Source organism: Peromyscus maniculatus, chromosome 14, assembly GCF_049852395.1.
Source record: "Peromyscus maniculatus bairdii isolate BWxNUB_F1_BW_parent chromosome 14, HU_Pman_BW_mat_3.1, whole genome shotgun sequence".
In the NCBI taxonomy this organism is placed as follows: Eukaryota; Metazoa; Chordata; class Mammalia; order Rodentia; family Cricetidae; genus Peromyscus; species Peromyscus maniculatus.
This window is the reverse complement of record NC_134865.1, coordinates 76,281,411-76,304,174: the sequence shown is the minus strand read 5'-3', so window position 1 is coordinate 76,304,174 and position 22,764 is coordinate 76,281,411. Positions and strand designations below refer to the sequence as shown.

The 22,764-nt window shown below is 49.0% G+C and overlaps 1 protein-coding gene across 5 annotated transcripts in view; it reads left to right on the top strand.

Moving 5' to 3' along the window:
* The window catches only part of Syne3 (spectrin repeat containing nuclear envelope family member 3), an 83,323-nt gene that overhangs the window by 55,928 nt on the left and 4,631 nt on the right, over positions 1-22,764 (top strand). For all 5 annotated transcript variants that reach the window (XM_006997031.4, XM_076551324.1, XM_076551323.1 and 2 more), the window contains exons 9-17: positions 2,422-2,604; positions 4,518-4,661; positions 5,853-5,987; positions 9,741-9,902; positions 10,014-10,186; positions 11,013-11,142; positions 12,065-12,223; positions 16,051-16,200; positions 17,215-17,253. In XM_006997031.4, coding sequence (XP_006997093.1) covers positions 2,422-2,604; positions 4,518-4,661; positions 5,853-5,987; positions 9,741-9,902; positions 10,014-10,186; positions 11,013-11,142; positions 12,065-12,223; positions 16,051-16,200; positions 17,215-17,253 — 1,275 coding nt within the window. The remainder of the gene's footprint in view (positions 1-2,421; positions 2,605-4,517; positions 4,662-5,852; positions 5,988-9,740; positions 9,903-10,013; positions 10,187-11,012; positions 11,143-12,064; positions 12,224-16,050; positions 16,201-17,214; positions 17,254-22,764) is intronic.

Genomic DNA, 22,764 nt, shown 5'->3' with positions numbered 1-22,764 from the left:
TGGCGGCATCTGTCCCAGAGTCCCTCAACACTGGGGCTTTGATTGGCTCATAAACCCCGCTTTATGCTACTATTGAACTCTCAGTCCATGAGATGCTCTTGTGTCCAGGGATTCTCAGACACACAGAGCAGAGAGAGGCATGAAAATGTGCCGGGCGTCAGCCTCATTTTATATTAGTTTTTGTTCTGATTATAAAAACATGCATACATTACCTCAAAAATGTCAAGATTTCTGGAAAATTAAACAAAGAGTACCCACCATCCCACAAAGCATCATCAACATATGGGAACAGTTCTCCCCTCACTGCTGTGGCTCCTGGGTGTTGCCAGGAGAATCTTTACTCCGGGTTGACCCGCTTTCCCTGGAGAACACTGCTCAGCCTGTAGCTTGAAGCCTGCACGTGTGTGAACTGAGACGGATGCTGGGAATCACTTGGTTGCTCTTTCTCCTTATTCACTGAACCAGGAACTCACTGGTGTGGCTAGTCTTGCTAGCCAGCTTGCTTTAGGGATCCCCCACCACCTCTGCCTTCAAAAGCTGAAACTACAGTTGGGCCACCATGCCCATCCAGCATTTATTTGGGTTTCTTGGGATTCAAACTCAGATCCTCAGGCTTGTTCAGCAAGCACCCCAATTGTTGAGCTGTCTCCCCAACTTCAATCCCTCCCTAATTATTTATTTATGTTATTTAGTTTTTTAGTTTTTGAGACAGGGTCTCACTTTGTAAGCCTGGCTAGCCTGGAACTTACTATGTAGACCAGGCTGGTCATGAACTCACAGAGATCCACTTGCCTCTGCCCTCTGAATGCTGAGATCAGAGATGTGTACCATCAAGCCCAGCTCCATAGTTATTGACAGGAGGACATGATCCTTCCTCCCAAGGGTTCAGCAGATCCCTCCTCCCATGCTTAGGGGCTGAAGGATGCTGGTTTTTTTTTTTAAGTTGAAAAACAAATTTAATTATGTGTATGCCCATATATGGGTATGTGCATGTGAGCACAGGTGCCCGAGGAGGCCAGGGCAACAGATCCCCCCTGAAGCTGGAGTTGCAGGTGGGTGCTGGGAATTGAACTCAGGTCCTCTGCCACAGTAGTGTGCTCTCTTAACCACTATGCTATCTCTGTGGTTCTGGTGATCATCTTTCTAATTTTTTTATTTTATTATTTTTTGTGTGTAGGGATGTTTTGCCTATGTGTGTATCTATATACCACTGTGTGCCTGGTGCCCACAGAAGCCAGATGAGGGCGTCAGATCTCCTGGAAGGAGAATTACAGACACTCGTCAGATATTCTAGAGGTGCTGGGAATCGAACCCAGGTCCTCTGGAAAGATAGCTAGTACTCTCAGCGGCTGAGCTGTGTGCCCAGCCTCTGATGGTCGCCTTTTTTAGACAATCCTCATGAGCATCTATGAAATGATCTCAAATGAAATTTGTGTGTACTACAAACCTCAATTTTAGGTCAGAACATCCTAAACCTGTCCTTTTATTTAATGAAATCCATCCAAAATTTTTTCATGTGATAGACAAAAAATCTAATTAATTTACAGTTTTTGTGTATTTAGGATCATGCCATACAGCTGTGGACTATGATGTGATGGCTCGTGTTTATAATCCCAGCACTGTGGAGACAGAGGCAGGAAAATTACTGTGAGTTCAAGACCAGCCTAGGCTATGTAGTAATCCACAGACCAGCCTGAGCTCCAGAGTAAAACCTTGTCTTAAAAAATAAAAAATTCTATTGTCTCATAGTCCTCAAGGCCAGAAGTCCAAAGCAAGGTGTTTCCAGGAAGTCAGAAGATCTGTTGTTGATGGAGGGTCACTGTGGAAAAGTGGTTCTCAACCTGTGGGTTGCGACACCCATCGGATATCCTGCATATCAGATATTTACATTACAATCCCTAGCAGTAGCAAAATTACAGTTATGAAGTAGCAACGAAAATAATTTTATGGTGGGGAGGGCGTCACCACAACATGAGGAACTGTATTAACGGGTTGCAGCGTTAGGAAGGTTGAGAACCACTGGTGTAGACACATGGAGGATCAAGCCAGTGAGGTGTGGAAGGTCAGCTCTGGGGCCCCAGCTTAGAAGCAACAGGCAGGCAGAGCTGTGGTCCAGGTGTGAGAGGCTGAGCCTGTGCCATAGCTGGCGGTGGTGACGATGGAGGGGGCACGGGTTTCCCAGACAGGAAAGGGGGTGACATGTTCCTTGGCCTTTGATAATGAGATGGGTGAGGGTGGGTAAGAGAAAATCAACATGGATCCTGAAATTCAGGACCTTCCGATGTATCCCCACCTGTCTGCTTCTGCTGTGCCGGTTCTCCAGATGCCTGCAGAGTCACAGATCCCACGCAGCAACAGTAGGAATTGGGAGCTTGGGCCTGCTTGGCTGTCGGAGGTGCATGGGTACCTTGTCTCCCACAGGCAGCCCTGGCAGAGAGCTCCCGGCTGAAAGAGCAGCTGGCAATGCTGCAGCTGAAGACAGACTTGCTGGGTAGCATCTTTGGCCAGGAGAGAGCAGCTGCTCTCCTGGAGCAGGTGGCAAGTTCTGTGCGGGACAGAGACTTACTACATAACAGCCTTCTGCAGAGGAAAAGCAAGCTACAGGTGAGCATCAGCCGCTTCACCCTGGAGCTTGGCCGGGGGCGGGCCCAGTCCTTCTTGGTATTCTGATTTCAGCTCCACCCCTGCCCAGTGGCTCTGGATGTATGCCTCTGTTTCCCACGATCTCAGGTTCTGTGTCTATGGGCAGGGCAGGACTCTCATGTGACCCCTCTCACTGGCTCCCTAGTCACCTGTCTGCTGCTGGTCACTCCTGACCCCGTTCCCTAGGTTTCAATCAAGCCACACTGTCTTCTGCAGAGCTGATGGATAAGCAAAGATGGGGGTGGGGGAGATGGTTCAACCAGTGAAGGTGTTTGCTGCTCATTTTCTACCAGATTTCAACCCCCAGGGCCCAGATGGTACAGTTGTCATCTGACTGCCACCTGTTGATGGGTGTGCGCACATGCGCACACGCACACGTACACACACGCACGCACGCACGCTCTCATGCGCACACGTAAATTAAATGTAATAGAAAATGCAGATACAAGCATTTGCTAACTTTAACCAACCATGATCCTAAGAGTGAATGTAGGCAGAGTTTTTCACCGTGACCACTGGCCAGCTCCCAAATCACCACACAGACTTAATATTAATTATAAATGAGCAGCTGATAGCTTAGGCTTGTTACTAACTAGCTCTTGGAACTTAAATTTAACCCATATTTCTTATCTACTCTCTGCTACGTGGCACTACCTCTTTTCACCACGGCATGTTCATCTTGCTTCTCTCCGTGTCTCCTGGCAACTCCTCCCTCTTCTCCCCGGGCTCTCTTTTTGTTCACAAGTCCCGCCTAACCTTTTCCTGCCTAGCTATTGGCCAGTCAGCTCTTTATTAACCGATGAGAGTAATACATATTCACAGTGCGCAAAAAGATTGTTCCACAGCGAGTGAATATTATTAATGGCGTGCTTCTGACTGCAGTAAGTCAAAGCAATGGCTTGGCATTCTGCAAACAGCCTGTTCTAGCTGCCAAATGTTTGCTGAGCGGCCAGTAATGATGATGATAATAATAGCTACGGTCTACAGGTATTGGCTCGGGGCCAGGCACCTGTTAATCTTTGTCCAGCTGACACTATGGGGGAGGTGTTGCCCGTCTCCCTGATTTACAGGTGAGGAGAGTCTGTCAGGTACCTCATGGTGGAGGGGTCAGGGTTCAGGCTGCGTCACTTGACCCCAGGCCAGCAATCTCACTTCATCAGCACGATCAGGCAGGGTTGCCAGAGCTGGGGGAACCAGAAAGGAAGTCAAGTCTCCACTCTCAAACCATGGCGGTGGCTGGCGGAGACAAGCACACACGGACAGTTACAGGAGGTGTCTGCAGAGCGGTCTCAGCAAAGCTCCAGATCATGGTTCTCAATCTTCCTAATGCCTCAACCCTTTAATACAGTTCCTCATGATGTGGTGACCCCCAAGCATAAAATTATTTTTGTTATGACTTCTTAAACTGTAATTTTGCTACTGTTATGAATCATAATGTAAATACCTATGCTGTCCAATCATTTTAGGTGACCCCTGTGAAAGGTTCATTTGACCCCAAAAGGGTTTCGAACCAAAGGTTGAGACCCTCTTGTCTACAGGCTGCTGCTGCAATGGCCCAGGCAGTGTAGATGCCAGTGTCTGTCAGTTGGCCCAACTCTGCCTCTAGAGCAGAGAATGATAAGGAAATGAGTAGGCGGGGGCTGTATTCTAACAAAACCTTATCTACAAACAAGCTTCTGGAGAGATTTGGTGTGTGGGGGAGGGCTGTTCTTGAGGACCATGGCTAGAGTGAGGTAAGAGAACACTAGAGTGGCCCACCAGGAAGTGTTTCCTGGAGGAGGTGGATCAGGCGCAGTATAGAGATCAGTCCAGCCCAGAGTCAGGTCTCCCACGGTGCCCTGAGGAAAATGCTTCACTTGTAGTTCTCTTTGCAGAGCCTGCTCGCCCAGCACAAGGACTTCGGGGTGGCTTTTGACCCCCTCCACAGGAAACTCCTAGACCTCCAAGCCAGGATCCAAGCAGAGAAAGGACTTCAGCGGGACCTTCCTGGAAAGCAGGTTCAGCTCCTAAGGTTGCAGGTGAGGCGTGACTGTCCCCTGGCACACGGTTGCCTGCGTGGGAGCTCCTCCTTCTGGCAGCAAGGTGCAAAGCAGTCACCAGCCTGAGCCCAAGGTTCTTACTGGGGATCTGACTTGGGTCTCAGTGGAGCCTTCGCTTTTTCAGCTGACAGTTCCTGGCCCCAGCGGGGCTCTTAGCACCCCCGAGCCGCTGAGTCGAGTCTAACTGAGTGACAAGCAGTTCTTTTGTTTGCCCCTGGGTTCCGAAGTCTGAACAACAGCACTCAGTTCAGTTCTATTTGATTTGGTGCTCCAGCTGATGGGGCGGTGCCTTCCACATTCAATGTGGGTTTTCCCTCTTTGGTTAATCTTATTCGGAAACACCCCCATAGACACCTAGGGGTGTCTCCTAGATGACACAAATCCAGTCAAGTTGACAATTGAGATTAACTGTCGTATGAACTATTTTTGGTGAGTCCGGAGACTTTCAGTTGAATAAACCAATTTTGTGATTAGGAAGATATGTTTTATATCATGTGTGGACTGCATGCAGGCGGGTCATTGGTAATCGCCAGCCAGCTGAGGAGCTTTACTGGTTTTTATCATGCACATGACACTGTGTTTATTGTTTCAAACCCAAACACCATTCCTGTGTAAGCTGACAGCATTCTCTGGAAAACATTAAGCATGGTACATTTGAGGCTTTAACACTGAAGTGGGTATAATTCTTCATAACAGCCAATGGTCACCAAATGAGAGTCCAGACGTGAGTTTCTTTCCCAAGATGCTGTCTGGTCTTTCCTATAGTTTATTTTAATAATGCCCCAGGATATTTGTGTCTGAATTTTAAAGATTCATTTCCCCTTAAAAGGAATCTATTGGACCACCCATAGAGAGAACATGCTATCCTGAGAACCCCAACCAGGGACTCTCCCACTCAGAGTCCCTACCCCACTGGGACTCCAGGATGGAGGGTCTTCTGGATAGAGGGTCTTCTTGGATGGAGGGTCTCCTGGGATGGAAGTGTCTTCTGGATGGAGGATTTTCTGGGATGGAGGGTCTCCTGGATGGAGGGTCTTCTGGATGGAGGGTTTCCTGGGATGGAGGGTCTCCTGGATGGAGGGTCTTCTGGATGGAGAGTTTTCTGGGATGGAAGGGTTTCTAGATGGAGAAGCAGGTGGCCAAGCTCACTTGTTCTTCTCTCTATCACAGGGCCTGCAGGAAGAGGGTCTCGATCTGGGGACACAGATAGAGGCTGTGAGGCCTCTTGCCCAGGAGAACTCTAACCACCAGCACAAAGTGGACCAGATTTCCTCTGACCAGCAAGTCCTGAAGAGGTCCCTGGAGGTAAGGGACCAGTGAAGGGCCTAAGCAGCGAGGACCAGGTCTTAGAGTCCTACACTCCTGGGTCCTTTCTCCTTCCATCCTCTGTTCCTTCCAATCTCTCTTTCTTCTCATCCTCGTTTGTGTAGCTTCTGGTTGTTGAGCTATTTCTGTATGCCGGCTGCTGTTCTGGGCTCCCGTGGTGGAGGCAGCTCACACTGACAGACAGGGCCCTGCTTTCCTGGGGACTGGGTGGATGGGACAGTGAATCAGCGAGTGAGTGAGTGATGCCAGGCTTTCACATTGTGACGAGGGCCACAGATGGAGAACAGAAAAGGCTGCCTTGTCTCCTCTGCCTGCGTGGGTACACAGTTGTTTGTGTCCCCAGCCCTGGTGGCCTCAGAGCCTTGTTTTCAGCGCCCTCTAGTGGTCCTCTGAGCACTTTCTGGTGCACAGGATTGATTCTACTTCCTGCAATCTGATGGATGATGCTTAGAACCCCGGACTTCTCGACAACTAACCGAGACAAGAAGCTATGCAGGCTCCAGGCTCCCTACACACCCGGATTTAGACAGGCTTGGGTCGTCTGGCTTTTTAATTAAGCCTCAGGGAGTTCAAGCAGATCCCTGGCCACACCTCAAGAAAATTCAGTGCTAGGCTAACTTCTTCAGCCCACCTGGCCCTGTCCACCCCATTTCCATAGCAAACACCGTCTTTACCACCCTGAAGCTAACAGGTGGGCACACCACTCTCACAGACAATCTAGAAATGTCTAGAATAGAAAGAAACTCTTAAAGAGGCATTATAATCAAGTCATACATAAGTGGCTACAGATAGCTCTGGTCATAGGAGAGGTCAGGAAATATTCCCTTTATGTCACCATCACTGATGTCACATCAGGCAGCATGTACCTCTAAGGAGTGAGATAAAATCTCGACCAAACCAAAGAGAAGCCCTTTGTGTATAGGACGGGTGTGCTCCCAGACAAGCCAGTGGCCTTGTTAGAACTTCAGAGACCTCCTTGCACCCGTGTGTGGAGTTAGACCCTGTCTCAGTTAGGGTTTCTATTGCTGTGAAGAGACACCATGACCACAGCAACTCTGATAAAGGAAACATTTAACTGGGGCTTGATTTCAGCTCAAAGACTTAGTCCATTACATCATGGTGGGACATGGCAGTGTGTGCAGGCAGACATGGTGCTGGAGAAGAGGCTGAGAAGTCTACATCTTAATCTCCAGGCCACAGGAAATGAACTGGGTCTACACCGAGCATAGATGGAGCATCTGAGACCTTAAAGCCCACCCACACAGTGACACACTTTGTCCAACATGGCCATACTTCTTCCATCAAAGCCACACCTCCTAATAGTGCCTCTCCCTATGAGCTCATGGGGGCCAGTTACATTCAGACTACCACAGAGCCCAACCCCAGGCCATGGCAAATAGGCTTTTAATCACTGTGGATATAGGTGGGCATGAGGCAGTTTTGTGGCATGTGGGGCAGTTCTGTCTCCCTCCCTCCATGGAGTAGGAATACCTTATATTGTCTGCTACTTTTGGTTCCCGCTCCACTCTCAGCCCCAAATGCTTCTGCAGGAGTCTCCAGGAAACAGATGATGCCATACTCTGAGGACCTAAGGAGCTCTCTTGGCCTAAGCGACTCCTTGGGTCTGGATGAACTCACTAATTCTGCTCAGTAAACTTGCATCTGTAGTCTCAGGGATAAAGGAAGGGGATAGAGAGATAGGGCACTGTTCTCAGCTTCTAGAAGCCCCTAGAACTCCACATGTCAGCCCCAAGAACTATATCCAAATGATGAGCTAGGCCAGTCATTAGAGGACACATTACTGGGTGTCATTAGTGGTCGCAAGAGGGTGACATCCCATCGTGCTTCTGTAAAGGGAAACTGTCCCCCTTATTCAGACATTCAGCTCTTGTTATGTCTAGTGAGTGTAAACTCTCCTTTCCCTCACAGCCAAGTGGCCTTCATGTCCTGTCATCCCTGACAGAATGTCTGACAAAGACAGCATTAGAAAGGTTTGCTTTGCCTCACAGTTCAGGGAACCACAGCGGCAGGAGCTTAGAGCAGCCAATCTCACTGCGTCTTCAGTCAGGAAGTAGAGAGAGATGGACTCTGGAGCCCTGTGCAGACCAAGCTGGCCTTGAACTCACAGAGATCCAATTGCTTCCAGTTTTCTCCATTTTCATGTAGTCCCGGGCCCCGACCCGTGGAGTGGGGCAGCTCACATTTATGGAACTTCTCACCTCAGTTAACTGAACCTAGACAATCGTTTAGAGCCTTGTTTCCATGGTGATTCTAGATCGGGTCAAGCAAGAGTAACTATCACATCCACAGGGAGCATGCTCCTGTGTCAGAGGCCACACGTCCCTATGGCAGGAAGCCGTTGGAGGTGGTTAGTATTGGTACCCAGGTCCTGGCACTGAGGATATAGAGTAGCAGGGATTAGAAAACATTTGAGGCCATCTTTGATGGGTTGTTGAAAGTAGGTGCGGTATGTGGGATACTGAACCACCCCCCACCCCCATTGGGCGTATAGCCCCTTGGCAGGGGCCTGGCATCCCTATCTCCGCAGTGATTTTTTTTTTAAAAGACAGGGTCTTTGGAAGCCCAGCACAGAGGCATGAGACCTTCAGGGTAATGCTGTGAGAACAGTGGCAGAGGGCCGGAGTCTGAATGGCTCATGGTGGGCTGGAAAGGGGGGCTCAGAGAGTCCCAGGCAAGGGGGGCAGAAGAATGGAGAACGGCCATCCTTCTGAGGACAGTACCCAGTTTTCCTGGAGACAGAGAAGAGAAAGGCTCATGAATCAGACTTCTGAGAAAGTAACAGGCCTAGGAAACGGGATCCAGGGATAGAGCCCCACCCCACCCCCACCCCCACCCCGCGCCAAAAAAAAAAAAAAGCAAGGTAGCTTTGAAAACCTCTATACAGAGTCAGTCATATACAGAAAAGAAAGCACGTTGCTATGGCTCCATGAATCTTAAAGAACAAACAGACCCATGTAAGGGCCCCCAGACAAAACCTAGGGTGACACCAGCCTGCCCCATGCCCCACCCCCATGTACTGTCCATCGCTTACCCTCAGCCCTGACCTCAGAGCTGTTTGCTCCACCCCTCCACACAATGCTTGCGGATTCCTCCACAATGCTGCAGGGGTGGGGGGAGTCACAAGCTGCCCATTCTTTTTAAAGACTATTTTTATTTATCCTTTGACAATTTTATACATGTATACAATAAATCATCATATCCACCCTACTCCCCTCTCCCACTCCTTCTGGACCATCCCCAACATGCCTCCCCCACCTTCATCCCCTCTTCTTTTTTTTTTTTAAAATTGTTGTAATCCACTGAGTAGTTAGTGCTGCCCACATGGGGATAAGTGTGGGGCCATCCCCTGAAAATGGGCAGCCTACAAGAGGCCACACCCCAGAGAAGAAATAACTCCTCATCCCCCAAGAGCCTTCAGCTCCCAACCACTCCTCAGGTAGGGGTGAGGCCTCATGAGCCCCTGTCTTATCCAAGCTGTGGTATTAACCGGCTTGGTTTTGTACCGGTAACTACAGCTGCTGTGAATCCGTGTGTTTACCAGCCATATCATGTCATAGCATCCTTCCCATCCTCTCTGGCTCTTACATCCTTTCTCCGCCATCTCCCGCGATGGCCCCTAATACTTGTGGGGGGCATGGTCTGGGTATCATTTGTGGGGTATCATCTGCAGTCTGCCTCAAGCAGCATTCAGACCTCCTGGCTCTGCCGCAGGACCTTGTGGACAGGTGTCAGCAGAGCGTCCGAGAGCACTGCACCTTCAGCCACCGGCTCTCAGAGCTGCAGCAGTGGGTCACCATGGTAACCCAGACGCTGGAGACACACCAAGGGGATGTGCATCTGTGGGATGCTGAGTCCCAAGAGACTGGACCTGAGGTAAGGTGCTGGGTCCTTCTCTCGCCTGCATTCCCCTCAAGCATTCTGGGGGACCTTCATACTGGGGTACAGTACCTCACATGTGTATATGTCCATCCATGTGTCCCACAGAGGCTGCTGGCTGAAATTCCAGAGAGAGAGGTCCAGCTGTCCCTGCTCCAAGCACTGGGCCAGCTTGTGATGAAGAAGTCTTCCCCAGAGGGGGCGGCTATGGTCCAGGAGGATCTGAGGAAGCTAATGGAGTCTTGGCAGGCCCTGCGGCTGCTAGAGGAGAATCTGCTGAGGTAAGGGTCTTCTTTGCTCCCCACTTTGTCCCAGACAATGCTTCCTCATCACCTAGGGTCCCTAGAGCTGCTGACTAAAGCTGAGATGTATGCCAGGCATGGTGCCAGGAATCTGGGGATATCCCCATCTTTGGTCCAGTTAATGATTCTGGTAGGGTTCTGAGGATTGGAGAACGTCCCTCACTGGGGAGTTAGCCTCCATCCTGTTCTTGCCTGAGCTTACTTTTTAGCTGCATCAATAGGTGTATGTGCCTTGCTGGTATGGTAAGGTGGGTTTATAGTAAGAAATGGCATGATGTGCCTGGGAAGCCTTCTGATGGTCCCCAAAGGTGGCTGCTAAGTTCTTCTTCTTCTTCTTCTTCTTCTTCTTCTTCTTCTTCTTCTTCTTCTTCTTCTTCTTCTTCTTCTTCTTCTTCTTCTTCTTCTTCTCCTTCTTCTTCGTCCTCATCTTTGTCTTCTTCTCTTCTCCTCCTTCTCCTCCTCTTCCTCTTCTCCTCCTCCCCCCTTCCCCTTCTTCTTAAGATTTATTTGTTTATTATATATACAGTGTTCTGCCTGCATGTTTGCCTGCAGACCAGAAGAAGGCACCAGATCTCATTACAGATGGTTGTGAGCCACCATGTGGTTGCTAGGAATTGAACTCAGGACCTCTGAAAGAACAGTCAGTGCACTTAACTGCTGAGCCATCTCTCCAGCCCCAGCTGCTAAGTTCTTAACCATGGTGAATCTCCAAAGTTTCCTTGGTGCCCCAGTACTATTGCTTCTCCTGGGACCTGATGGATGCTCAGCACATGGCTGCCTTGAGTAAGTGTATTTTTCTTTCCAGTCTCATCAGAAACCAGCAGCTGCAGAGGACAGAAGTGGACACGGGGAAGAAACTACTCTTCACCAACAACATCCCGAAGTCTGGCTTTCTCATCAACCCCCAGGACCCTATTCCCAGGCATCGGCATGGGGTGAGTCTCACAGGCTTTGGGAGAAAGGTCAGATCCCATGCCAATCGAGGAGGTGGGGGCCTCCATCACAGCTCCCTCCCTGCCCTGGACCATGTGCTTAGCTCATAGAATGCATCTACTTTCTTGTTACTTGCCTCCAATATGACCTCAGAAGTAATCAATTGCTAAAGGACTGAGGGTCTTTGGGGATCTAAGATCTCAGAGGTCCCAGATCACATTAGAAGGTCAGGAACACCCCTGGACAAGACTGCCCCCCATTTATCTGAGCTCCTGCAGCAGCCTGTGTTAGGAGAGGACTGGGCTTTAAAACTTACTGCTGACCCCATATAGCAAACAGGTCGGAGATGCAGGTCCTGACCCAGTAGCCTGATTCTGCATGGCTAACAAGCACCAGGCATATGATCTGGAGGGAGTATAACTTCAGGGTACCGGGATGCAGCTGCAGGCTGCACCAGGGAGGGGGAGGGGAGAAGCTCAACCTTCAAGGAGCCTGTAGAACTGGAACCCAGGGCTCTCCAGCCACATCAGGGAAGAGTTGGGCACCACCAAGGGATAGGGAAGGACTTAGCTGGACTGGCTTTCATTTCACCCTGCCCACATCTCCACAAGAATGGAGGAAAGATGACCACTGGGTAGGTGTCCTGGTTAAGGATGATGACTACTGGGTAGGTGTCCTGATTAAGGATGATGACCACTGGGTAGGTGTCCTGGTCAAGGATGATGATGACTTCTGGAACTCCAGAGAAGTGATGGTGAGGGATGCTCTTGGCTCCTATATATAGATGAATAGAGGCCCATTCATCATCCTTCTGAGCCTCCCCTATGCCCTCCAGGTCCCCTATCCTCATCTTCAGCTTTGGTGGGATCCCCGGGTCCATGACCAGCAGGCCTTTCTCACATCTAAACACATGCTTGCCTGCAGGCAAACCTACTGGAAGAGCATGACCTCCATGAAGATCACTCCCAGCTTCTGAGGGACTTTGAACAGTGGCTGCAGGTGGAAAACTCCAAGTTAGTTGGAATCATCGGAATGAGAACAGCCACAGCCAAGGACTTGAGGACCAGAAAGATGAAGCTACAGGTTTGTTCCAAGGAATGATTCCTAATGTGGTCCATGCCACCAGAAGTTTCTCAAATGAAGGAGTTCATGCTTAATAGTCATTTGTAAGCCATCCTGAGTCTGTATAATAGTTTTAAATTGTTTGGGTTCAAAGATTTTAGAACTAATTTTTCCTTGCATCTGTCCATCCATTCATCCATTTATCCATCTGTGCATCTATGCATGCATCCATCTATCCATCAATGATCCATCCATGCATGCACCCATCCATCCATCCATCCATCCATCCATCCATCCATCCATCCATCAATGATCCATTTATGCATGTATCATCTATCCATCCATGCATGCATGCATCCATCCATGCATGTACCCATCCATCCATCCATGCATGATCCATTTACACATGTATCCATGCATCCACCTATCTGTCCATCCATGCATGCATTAATCATCCATTTATGCATGTATCCATCCATCCCACTTTATATTTCTCTATTTGAAAAATATCACCACTGATCACTTGACTCCAGTATTAGTTAGCTGCCACTGTGCCATAGGCCACCACAACATCGAGTTGCTTAAAACAATAGCTATTGTTTAATTCGTGACTTTGACACTTGGTGATTTGAGCTCAGCCTGGTTTCTGCCAATTCTGGGGCTCAAGACACATATTCTGGACAATCTTATCTTTTGTCAGATATGGAACAACTAGGTAGCTCTGGTGGGGGGCTGGAAGTTGGTGGAGACAAACATGACATGGACCATGCGTGTCTCATTCTCATGTGGGACAGCCCAGACCACTCAATGCCTAGAATAGGAACTTGCATGCTAGTGTCACATGGATTCTTCTGTGTTCTGCTGCACAAAGAAAGTCAACAGGCTATCTCAGATTCAAGGGATGAGAAAGAGACTCCGCCCCTTGGTGTAAAGTCAAAGGTGTTGCAGGCAGGGCAGAGGGAATCACATGCTTGTATTTGGTCTACCAATACTCTCTCCTCCATGCCATCTTGTTAATCTTGCTCTGTTGCTATTGCTAAATACTCCAGACTGAATAATTTATAACCAACAAGAATTTCACTACTCCGAAGGCTAGAAAGTCCAAGTATCAGAAACTAGCAAGGTTTCCTTCTTGTGTCATCATATGGCCAAAAGATGGAGGAGGCACAAAGAGGCAAAGAGATTTTAAAAAGGCCTTTTTGTGACAGTATTAGTCCCATCCTTGAGGGTCATTAATCCCACCCTTGGGCCAGGTCATCTCTCAAAGGTCCCATGTCCCAACACTGTCCACATGGGTTTGGGAAGGAACAATTGTACAACCCATAGCAGGCATCAAACCCTTCTCAAGTCCACTTCCTGGATGTTTCTGTCCTCTCTGCATTTTCTGTACACTCCCTGCTTTCCTTTCTGGTGGGGTGTCACCCAGGTCATGGCTCCTTCTGTAGGCAGCCATGACCCAACAGAATCACTAATCTGACCTTGACCCCCTGATGAAAACATTTTAGTATGGAGTTCAAACTTACGTCATTATCCAAGACCTCCCTAATCAAGCCCACTCTTCCTCTCCTCTCTCTTTTTTTATATGACATCTCAGTGATAGTGTAGGGTCCAAATTTCTTATTTATCCTGCTTGGCAATCATGGTGACTATTTTCATGATGTGGGGTCTTTATGGAAAAATATCTGACAAGATCTCTTAGAATATCACCTTTGCCTTGATGTCTTTTTCTCGCATGTTATTGAAATCCACATTTTTTCCTTCCCACTGTATATTTTTGTCTGTTTCTTCTGTGTATTTTTTGCCCTTGACTCAGAGTGTTGAATTCTGAATATTTTTTTTTCTGACACAACTTCCACCTGGCTAATTCTCTTCCTGGCTGTGTCTCATTTGCTATTACATATGTCTATTAAGATCTTAACTTTGGTTGTCATGGTGATCAGTTTTAGAACTTCTATATGGTTCCCTTTGGTCTGGTTGGTTACATTCTCTGGCTTCCATCACATCCTTGATGAAATGTTTAAGCTTGTCTTTTAATTCTTTGAACTGTAACCCACCATAATCACACTGCCTAATAATTCTGATACCTCCAGGCATTTAGGAGTATTTCTGTCACATATTTCTGCTTCTCATTCTTGGTGTCATGGATTTATTGTGATTACTTTTTGTCCTGAACAAAATATACATAAAACTAATTTGGGAGTTAGGATAATTTCTTCCTCCAGAGAGAATTTTTTTTTCTATTTCTGAGAAGTGGGGGCTTTATGATTCTGGGACCAGTGAGTCCAAGTTCAAGTCTTGTAGTTCCCTGGACCACTAAGATGATCTGGAGCTAGGCTGTGAGTAAGCATGCTCAAGGCCCAGATTCACTAATGGCTCCCTTTACTCTGAGAATGAGCGTGCAGGCATCTCATCTACAAAGGGAATGGCGGGTCCCCTCCCCTGTAGAGCCCAGGCTTTGACTCTCACCACCTCACCCGTGGGAGGCTGCAGAAACATAGATTGGTTCAAAGCTGGTATCATTCCCTCAAGGTTGGCAAAAATCCTAAGAGCAAAAGGAGGTCTGAAGAGGCCTTGCTTCTCTGGGTTCTTGTCCATCCCCAGAGCTTCTGTCGTGGCTTGGTTTTCTCTGCAGTGCTGGGGACCAAACCCAGGGCCTCAGACATGCTAGCCAAGTGCTCTGCCATGGAGATGCACTTCCACCCCCTTGAGTTTTGTCCTGCCTAGCCCCCCATATTTATTAGCCCCTTGATGGCTTTGAATGCTGTGCTGTGTTCTCAGTGCATGGCTCATCCTGCTGATGGAGCTGCACATCACCAGCAAGTCTTCGCACCCACCTACCCCCAACTCAGATCTGTTTCCCACCCTCCACTCCAGTCATAACAACAATGACTTCTTACCCAGCATGCACTGTGGAAGGTCCTGAGCAGCTTAGCGAGGGTCCAAACCTGGGGCTGAAGCCTAGACTCCAACCTGTAGACCCCCTCATCCATCCCACATCATACCACCTCTCAGGACTCCTGAGAAGAGGAAGTGTCATCCTACAGGAGAGCTGTGGTCTACTTAGATAGAAAAAGTCTACCCAACTTAACACCAACTCTGCCCGCCTCAGAAATGCCAACAGAGTGGCATGCTCCACGGTGACTGCTTTGTGATGGTGGCCACTTGTGGTCCTGGAATGTCAATGGTAAAAGTAAACACTGTGGGGGTGTTCTCTAAGATTCTGGATGCATAGATGAAGGCTGGAAAGATGACTCAGAAGTTAAGAGAACTTGCTGCTCTCATAAGACAACCTGGGTTCAGTTCCCAGCATCCACATAGTGGCTCACAACCATCTATAACCCCAGTTCCAAGGGATCTGACACCCTCTTCAGATCTCTGCAGGCACCAGGCATACTCATGGTGCACATATATACATGCAGGCAAAACATGCATATACATAAAATAAATACTTCTGAGACCAATTTTTGAAAGAATATTTATTTTATGTGTAGGAGTGTTTTACTTGCATGCATGTCTGTGCATCACATGGGTGCCTGGTACCCTTGCAGGGCAGAAGAGAACATCAGATCCCTCCAGACTAAAGTTAAAGATAGTTATGAGGCAACATTTGGGTGCTAAGAATTGAACCCAGGTCCCCCGCAAGAGCAGCTATTACTCTTAACCATCAAGCCGTCTCTTGAGCCCTAAAAACATTTCTTTAAAAACTTGCTTGAATGACAGTCTCATGTTACTGGTCCTGTGCACATCTCCCAGCATGCCTCAGGTGGCCCTTGATTGGTGTACTCTTACCAGCCAGGGGGGTTCTCGGGCCACTGGGCAGCTGAGACATAATGCTGCCTTTCCCTCAGGAGCTGGAGGCCCGAATTCCAGAAGGCCAGCACCTCTTTGAGAACCTGCTCCGTCTCAGGCCAGCAAGGGACCCCGCCAATGAACTGGAAGATCTGCGCTATCGTTGGATGCTCTACAAGTCCAAGCTCAAGGACTCTGGCCACCTGCTGGTAGGTGCTGGGGGTAAAGGTTGGGGGTCCCAGGAGGCAACCATGGCTTGGAGAGACAGAGCTGAATCTAGTTCATTCTGGTGCATCCATATACCGGGCCAGTGGGACTGCTCAGAGGAAGAAAGGGACACTGTTGGGTCTTAGGCACGTGAGTTATGTCATATCATTTGTCCATCTAACCTCCCAGTGAGGCTGGAGTCCTGTGAGTAGTGCATACAGATCTCTTACTTCCACCACGTCAGAGTTTTATGTGCATTTCCCATTTAGGCCTATAGCCACCTTCTGCTGGAGTATCTGCACCCCATTCTCCAGAGGGCATAGCTAAGTCCCGCCCCTGACCCCAATGCTAGAAGCTCGGGTCGTAGTTCTTCACTGGCAGAGGCAACATTCTGTTACATCTCTGTGGTGTGGCACTGCCATAGGCTTGCATGAGTTAGAGGCCAGCAGTCCTGAGACTCAGCCCTCCCTTCCTCTGACCTTGACCTAGCATTTTTATCTCCTGGATTTCCTGTCTCCTATGAAACCATGGATAATGATAGCCTTTATTAAATGCTGTGGTCTCCTAACACACCCATCCAGGAGAGGGGTCTCCTTCCCTCTAGACGGTTGACAGCAACGTGAGACAAAGAAGTTAAGTTTCCTAGGCCCAGGAAGGAATAGGTGAGAGCCCTCTTTCAGGCCTCAGAGCCCAGAAGCCAGAGCTTGGGCCACGCCAGGCTTTTCCGGCCCCACAACTGGCAGTTTGGCCACTAGGTGTCAGCCCAGTCCAAGCCAGCTAGGCCACGTCCCCAGCCCTGGCCAAGGCCATCCAGACAGTGTGCCACCTGGACCTGAAGTGTGTTAAAAAGCTCATTAAACGAAATCCCCTGCTGGCGCAGGGCTATCCAGATGACCAGAAATTTTAACGAAATACTCCCCTGACAAAACGAATATTCTGTTACGGGTTCTGCTGGGGTTTAGGTTTTACGCGCCTAGCTGATTTTTGCCATTTCTTCCCCTTCCCTAAAATAACAGACGCAGAGTTCTCCAGGGGAGCTGACTGCATTCCAAAAGGTACGTGTCTGCCATCTGCTCCACATAGCTAGAGGGCAGAGAATGTTCAAGGCTAGAAGGCCTGTGATTCTGGGGCAGGGTGTCTGGATTTTCTAGAATGTTCCATGAGGTCTGAAGAGAACCAACTTTGGGTTGTAATGGGCTGGGCCCTGAGGTATGTGTTCTCGGGAAGCCCCAGGCTCAAGGAGGGATTGACAAGTGTGCATAGATTTGCCTTGATCTACACACAGTGGAGGAGGACCCCTAGATTCGTCATCCAGACCCAGAACACACTGGAGAGTGACTGTATACTGCTTTGATTACTGTGCCAGCAGGTGTAAATCAGGACTGACCCAGGAGCCTGGACTATTCTGGGCAAATTGGATCATGTGGCCTCTTCGGCCCTAGGGGATACATTAGAAAGGGTGGTGGAGTCCTTTGTTCTACCAGGCACGTTTCCACTGGTGCCCACTGAGACTCTGGCTCTTCCCATGCTCACCACAGCTGAAGTGAGACCGGTACCAGTCACTCTAGGTAGCACCCTCCACTGCTTGGGCTGTGTGTACCAGGACTGGTTCTTAGGGGGGTCTCAGTTCCATTGCCTGTGCTGTGACCAAATATCCAACAGTATGTCATTGCATTGGGAGCTTGTGGCAGAGGATGTCGGTCCACTTCCTGACCAACCAGGGAGAGAGGGAGAGGAAAAGTGAGAGATCGGGGGATGGGGGAATGAAGAAGGGAGGGGAGGCAGAGGGATAAATTGGGGACTGCGACCTGGTATAACCTTCAGCCAGCTAGGCCCCAACTCCCATAGGCTCCACAACCTCCCCCTGTTAGGAACCACCAGCAGTTAAAACCACGAGCCTGTGGGGATATTTCCAGTTCAGGCCAGGACACTTGTGGCTAGAGCATCTCATTGTACCCTAACACTGACACCAAGGAGCAGTCTTAGCTCGGCTCTAAGCCTGAGGGGAAAATGGCGTGAAGAAGAGCTAATGTGTCCACCAGGCATGTGACTGCTGACGGCATCGGCCCTCGGTCTCAACACTCATGCTTTAACCCTTCGTAGGGTGCCTTGGAAGAATCCCTGGGGCCTTTCTCCCCATTTCTGTCCCTTGCTGTCCCCACTGATGCCCTTGATTTCTTGTCAAACATTGACCATAGTGACACGAACCCTGAGCACACTCTGGCTGAAGAACGCATCGTCACTTCAGATCTCATTCCCCAGAGTCTAAATCCCAGGTGCGGGCACCCTGGACCCATTCCCGGCCTCTGGCAACTTTGGGAGACTGAATGACTTGTGGATCAAGAAGGGTTTATTATGGACCAAGGCTGTGCCCGGGGCCCTTCACCAACCAGCTTTATGGCCTTGGAAAAATCACCCTGCCTGGGGGTTCCCTTTCCTATGTGTGAAATGAAAACATCAATATTGACTTAATTTACTCCGCGAATTAATTGTGAAGACTGTGTGAACCAGAACATACCGAGGCAGACATGTCTCACCCAGGATTTCCCTCTAGTTCAGAATGATGTGAACTTCAGGGTCTAGGAAGGGGTGTCTGGAAAGGGCAGGTGACCCGGACTGCCTGGCCTGGTGGCCCCTGGTGGAAGACAGAAGTCCCAAGACCAGTGTTCAATCTGCCTGTAGTTGCTGCACTTTAAGCCCCTCCATGGTTGGAAGTTCCCATCCATGCAGCCTAGGCTGGAGTGGATCAGAGGTGTCCAACCTTTTGACACTGAGACATACCATGCAAAGAGTTTTTTCTTAAAAAAAAAAAAATACCCCCCCCCAAGAAACCCTCACAGTGTTTTAAGTAAGTTTATAGTTTTGTGTTGGACCACATCCCTAGCTATCTTGGGGTGCATGTGACTTGTGGACCATAGACTGTACACCTCTGTCAGGCAGATTCTAAGTGGTAGCTACAACCAGATCCCTAGTACGGTCGTGTTCCTCAATGACTGTCTCTCCCTTTAGTCATTCATTTATTTTGTTGTCCCTGAGTCAGTGATGACTTCATGCCACACGCTGTTTAATATGCTCCAAACCCATCATTTAACAAAAGAGTGGCAGTGTGCCATTCTAGAGCGTGTGTACCTGGCTGGGTGCAGACCAGCAGGAACATCTGTTTGGAGCTGGAGCCTGGCTGTCTCTGTGTCAGAGGGCTCTGAAGGGCAGCAGCCGTGAGAGCTCATGGCCCTGATGGTCACCAAATAGCCCTGTTTAGCTACAGCTAGGAGATGTCAGCCATTGTACCACTGGGTATACAAACTAGAAGGTTCTATGTGCTTATCCATGCTATGTTTCAAACAAGTAGGCATATAAAAGGCTGACTTCAATTCTGGCTTCCTTTTAAGTGAACGAACCTCAACTTCCTATGAAGAAGGAAGCCATTCATGGCGGGCAGCTTGATAATCAGAGACAATTAGGAGAGACAATTGGGAGAGACAGTTAGGATGCCCTGTGAACCCAGATGGATGCACCCAGCCCCGAGATCCACTGGTTTGGATAGTTCATGAATCTGTGTTTCTGACACATTCCCAGGTGTTGGTCACACTTCTAGTTCAGGGACCACACTTTGAGAACTGGTGTTTTATGCTCTGGATTCAAATCCAGGCTCAGTCACCGGTGTGTGTGACAGTTGGCAAATTACTCGCCCATGATCTTCCAGTGAAGGAAAGGAGTCCACTGAACTAAAGGCTGGGAAAATTTCCTTCCTACCAACCGGCACATAGTAGGGGCTCTCATTGCTGTGTGTGTATGTGTGTGTGTGTGTGTGTGTGTGTGTGTGTGTGTGTGTGTGCGTGTGTGTGCGTGTGTGCGCGCGCGTGCGCCTCAGATGCCTATAGACACTGTTCCTGCTTCTTCTTCCAAGAGTAGAAAGAGCAGTGATGCACAAGTCTTGTGTTAGTCAGTTCTTGGTTACTATTACAAAATGCTTGAGGAAATCAGCTTATAAAGAGGGAAGGGTTATTTGGCTCACAGATTTTATAGAGTTTTCCCATCCATAGTCACTTGTCCCTGTTGCTTTGGGCCTTTAGTGAAGTAGTACATCATGGTTGTAACATGAGGTGGAGCAAAACTACCCACCTCATGGCCAGAAAGCAAAGGAAGAGGAAGAGGAGAAGACCATGGTCTGTTCCACGGTCCTCTTCAAGGACACACCCTCTAATGGCCTAAGGACCTTCCAGTAGGTCCTTTTATTTTATCATTATATTTATTTTATGTGTATGAGTGTTTGCCTGCATGTGTGTCTGTGCACCACATGTGTGCAGTGCCTGTAGAGGCCAGAAGAGGGTATCAGATCCCCTGGAACTGGAGTTACAGTTGTAAGCAGCCCTGTGGGTGCTGGGAATCGAACCTAGGTCCTCTGCAAGAGCAGACATTGTTCTTAACAGCTGGGGCATTTGCAGCCCCACCTCTTAAGGATTCCATTCCTCCAAATACTGTAGCCAGGGGATCAGTTCTGCAACTCACGAGTCTCTATGGGACATTCAAGATCCAAATTCACAGTCCATATGTTGTTTTTTACTTGGTTAGGTATGTGCAAATATGATAGGGCTCCACACACATGCACATGTGCCTAAACTCACATGGGCACACACATACACACATATGCACATGCATACTTGTGTGTGCGCACACACACATACACGCACGCACGCACGCACGCACGCACATACACATGGCATGCACATTCACATACGCAGAGGCCAGCCAGGCAGAACAGGAGTACCTTCTGCAAACGCTGTAATCTCACCAACATAAAAACATTCTATATATTATGTTCAGCCCACAGGGAAGAAAGACACCCACTGTCGAGCTGATGATTTATGTGTGGCTGGTTCCCCACACTTCCTCTGCTCCCTCCAGGCCTCAAGTCATCCAAGGCTCCAGCTACGTCAGCAGCTTCAGCCTGTTTGTTTGCATAAACAGAATAATTAAGATGTATTAAATTTGTCCTGCCAGCATGGTGGGCAGCTCGGTGCCCGTGGACGCTTGCCTGCAGCACTCAGACACACACGAATCGTAGTTGCCTTTTGAGCGGCAGCTGGGCTGTGAGTCACCCCAAGGCCTGCTGTGGCCTGGGCCGTGTCGCTGCCCTCCCTGAAAACAGTCTTTTCACTGGGGCCCTGAGCTGACTGGCGCTGCTGTTCTCCAGTTTGCAAGAGCCAGGCTCTCTTGGTACATGGGCACTGCACAGTGGGACTCTGGGCACACAGGCCCACGTGTGGTGCCACCTGGGAGTGGCATGGGTTTACCTGATTGTATTCCCAAAGTTTTTTTTTTTCTGCTTTTCTATAATCAACATTTTTCCCTTTTATTTTACATACCAACCACAGCTTCCCCTCCCTCCTGTCCTCCTGTTCCCTCCCCTTCCCAAGGTTTTAAGATTCATAATTTTTGTTTTACATTTTCACCTCTCTGGAATTTAGATTTCTGTTCCAATCTAGTCCTCCCAGGGAACACTCATGATTACTTCCACCCTCTACCAAGAAACCTTCACCTGGGATTCTTAGAGGTCAAAATCTCTGCTGGTGATTACATTTTGTTCTGGTTTTCTTTAGGCTACACTGGGGATACCCACTTAGCCTATCTATTTGCGGGAGGCCCTGCCTATGGCTCAAGTTCCCAAGAAATGGCTTTTCCCCCTCCCTTCAACCAAATGCGAAACGTTCTGGCCCCTCTTTCTATGAGGTCATTCTCCTTGTTCTCTGCTGAAGGCACAGCCCCTCCGTGTGCACACAACTTTATGTGCACAGCCCCTCCGTGTACGCGCAGCTTTATGTGCACAGCTCCTCTGTGTGCTCGCACAGCTTTATGTAGGCTCTCCTTCTTCACTTCCTCTCTCTCCCTCCTTCCCTTCCCACAGTCTCCCATAGCCCAGGATAGCCTCAAATTCACTGTCTGTGAGGACGAACCTGGATTTCTAACACTGCCTCTATCTCCTGAGTGCCCATGTTACTATCATCCCCAGTTTACCTACTGCTGGGGACCAAACCCAGGGCTTCACGCACGCTAGACAAGCATTCTACCTACTGAACCCAGCGTCCCAGCTAATTATGGAGACTTTTCAGTCAAGTGCATTCTGGCGTTGGTGGTGGCCGTTTGCTTTCTTGGTAGTAAGATAATGGTTGCCTTTCAACAGATGCCTGGGCGGGGTGGGGTACTGCAATACCAAACCTCAGAAGACATTGGTTGACTTCCAATAGTAGAGGTTTAAAATACTGTCACAGCTGAGGTTTAAAAAAGCAGTATGATGGGCGCTGTGATGGACATTCTCATGCCTGATCTTCAGTGCTCTTGACAGCTCTCTTCCTCTTCTGCCCGGGGACAGCAAGGCCAGTTGGGGCTGGACCGAGTGACGTCACTGAACTCTCTCTGTGTCACCTGCTTACAGCTCAAATCTGCTGCATCCCTCCTCCTAGCTGAATAAATAGCTGGGCTTCGCTCAGTCACACTGTCTCTGGCCCAGACTGGCCTCAGACCGCATTGGGTGCCATCTTCCCTCCACCCACAGAACCCCAAAGCAG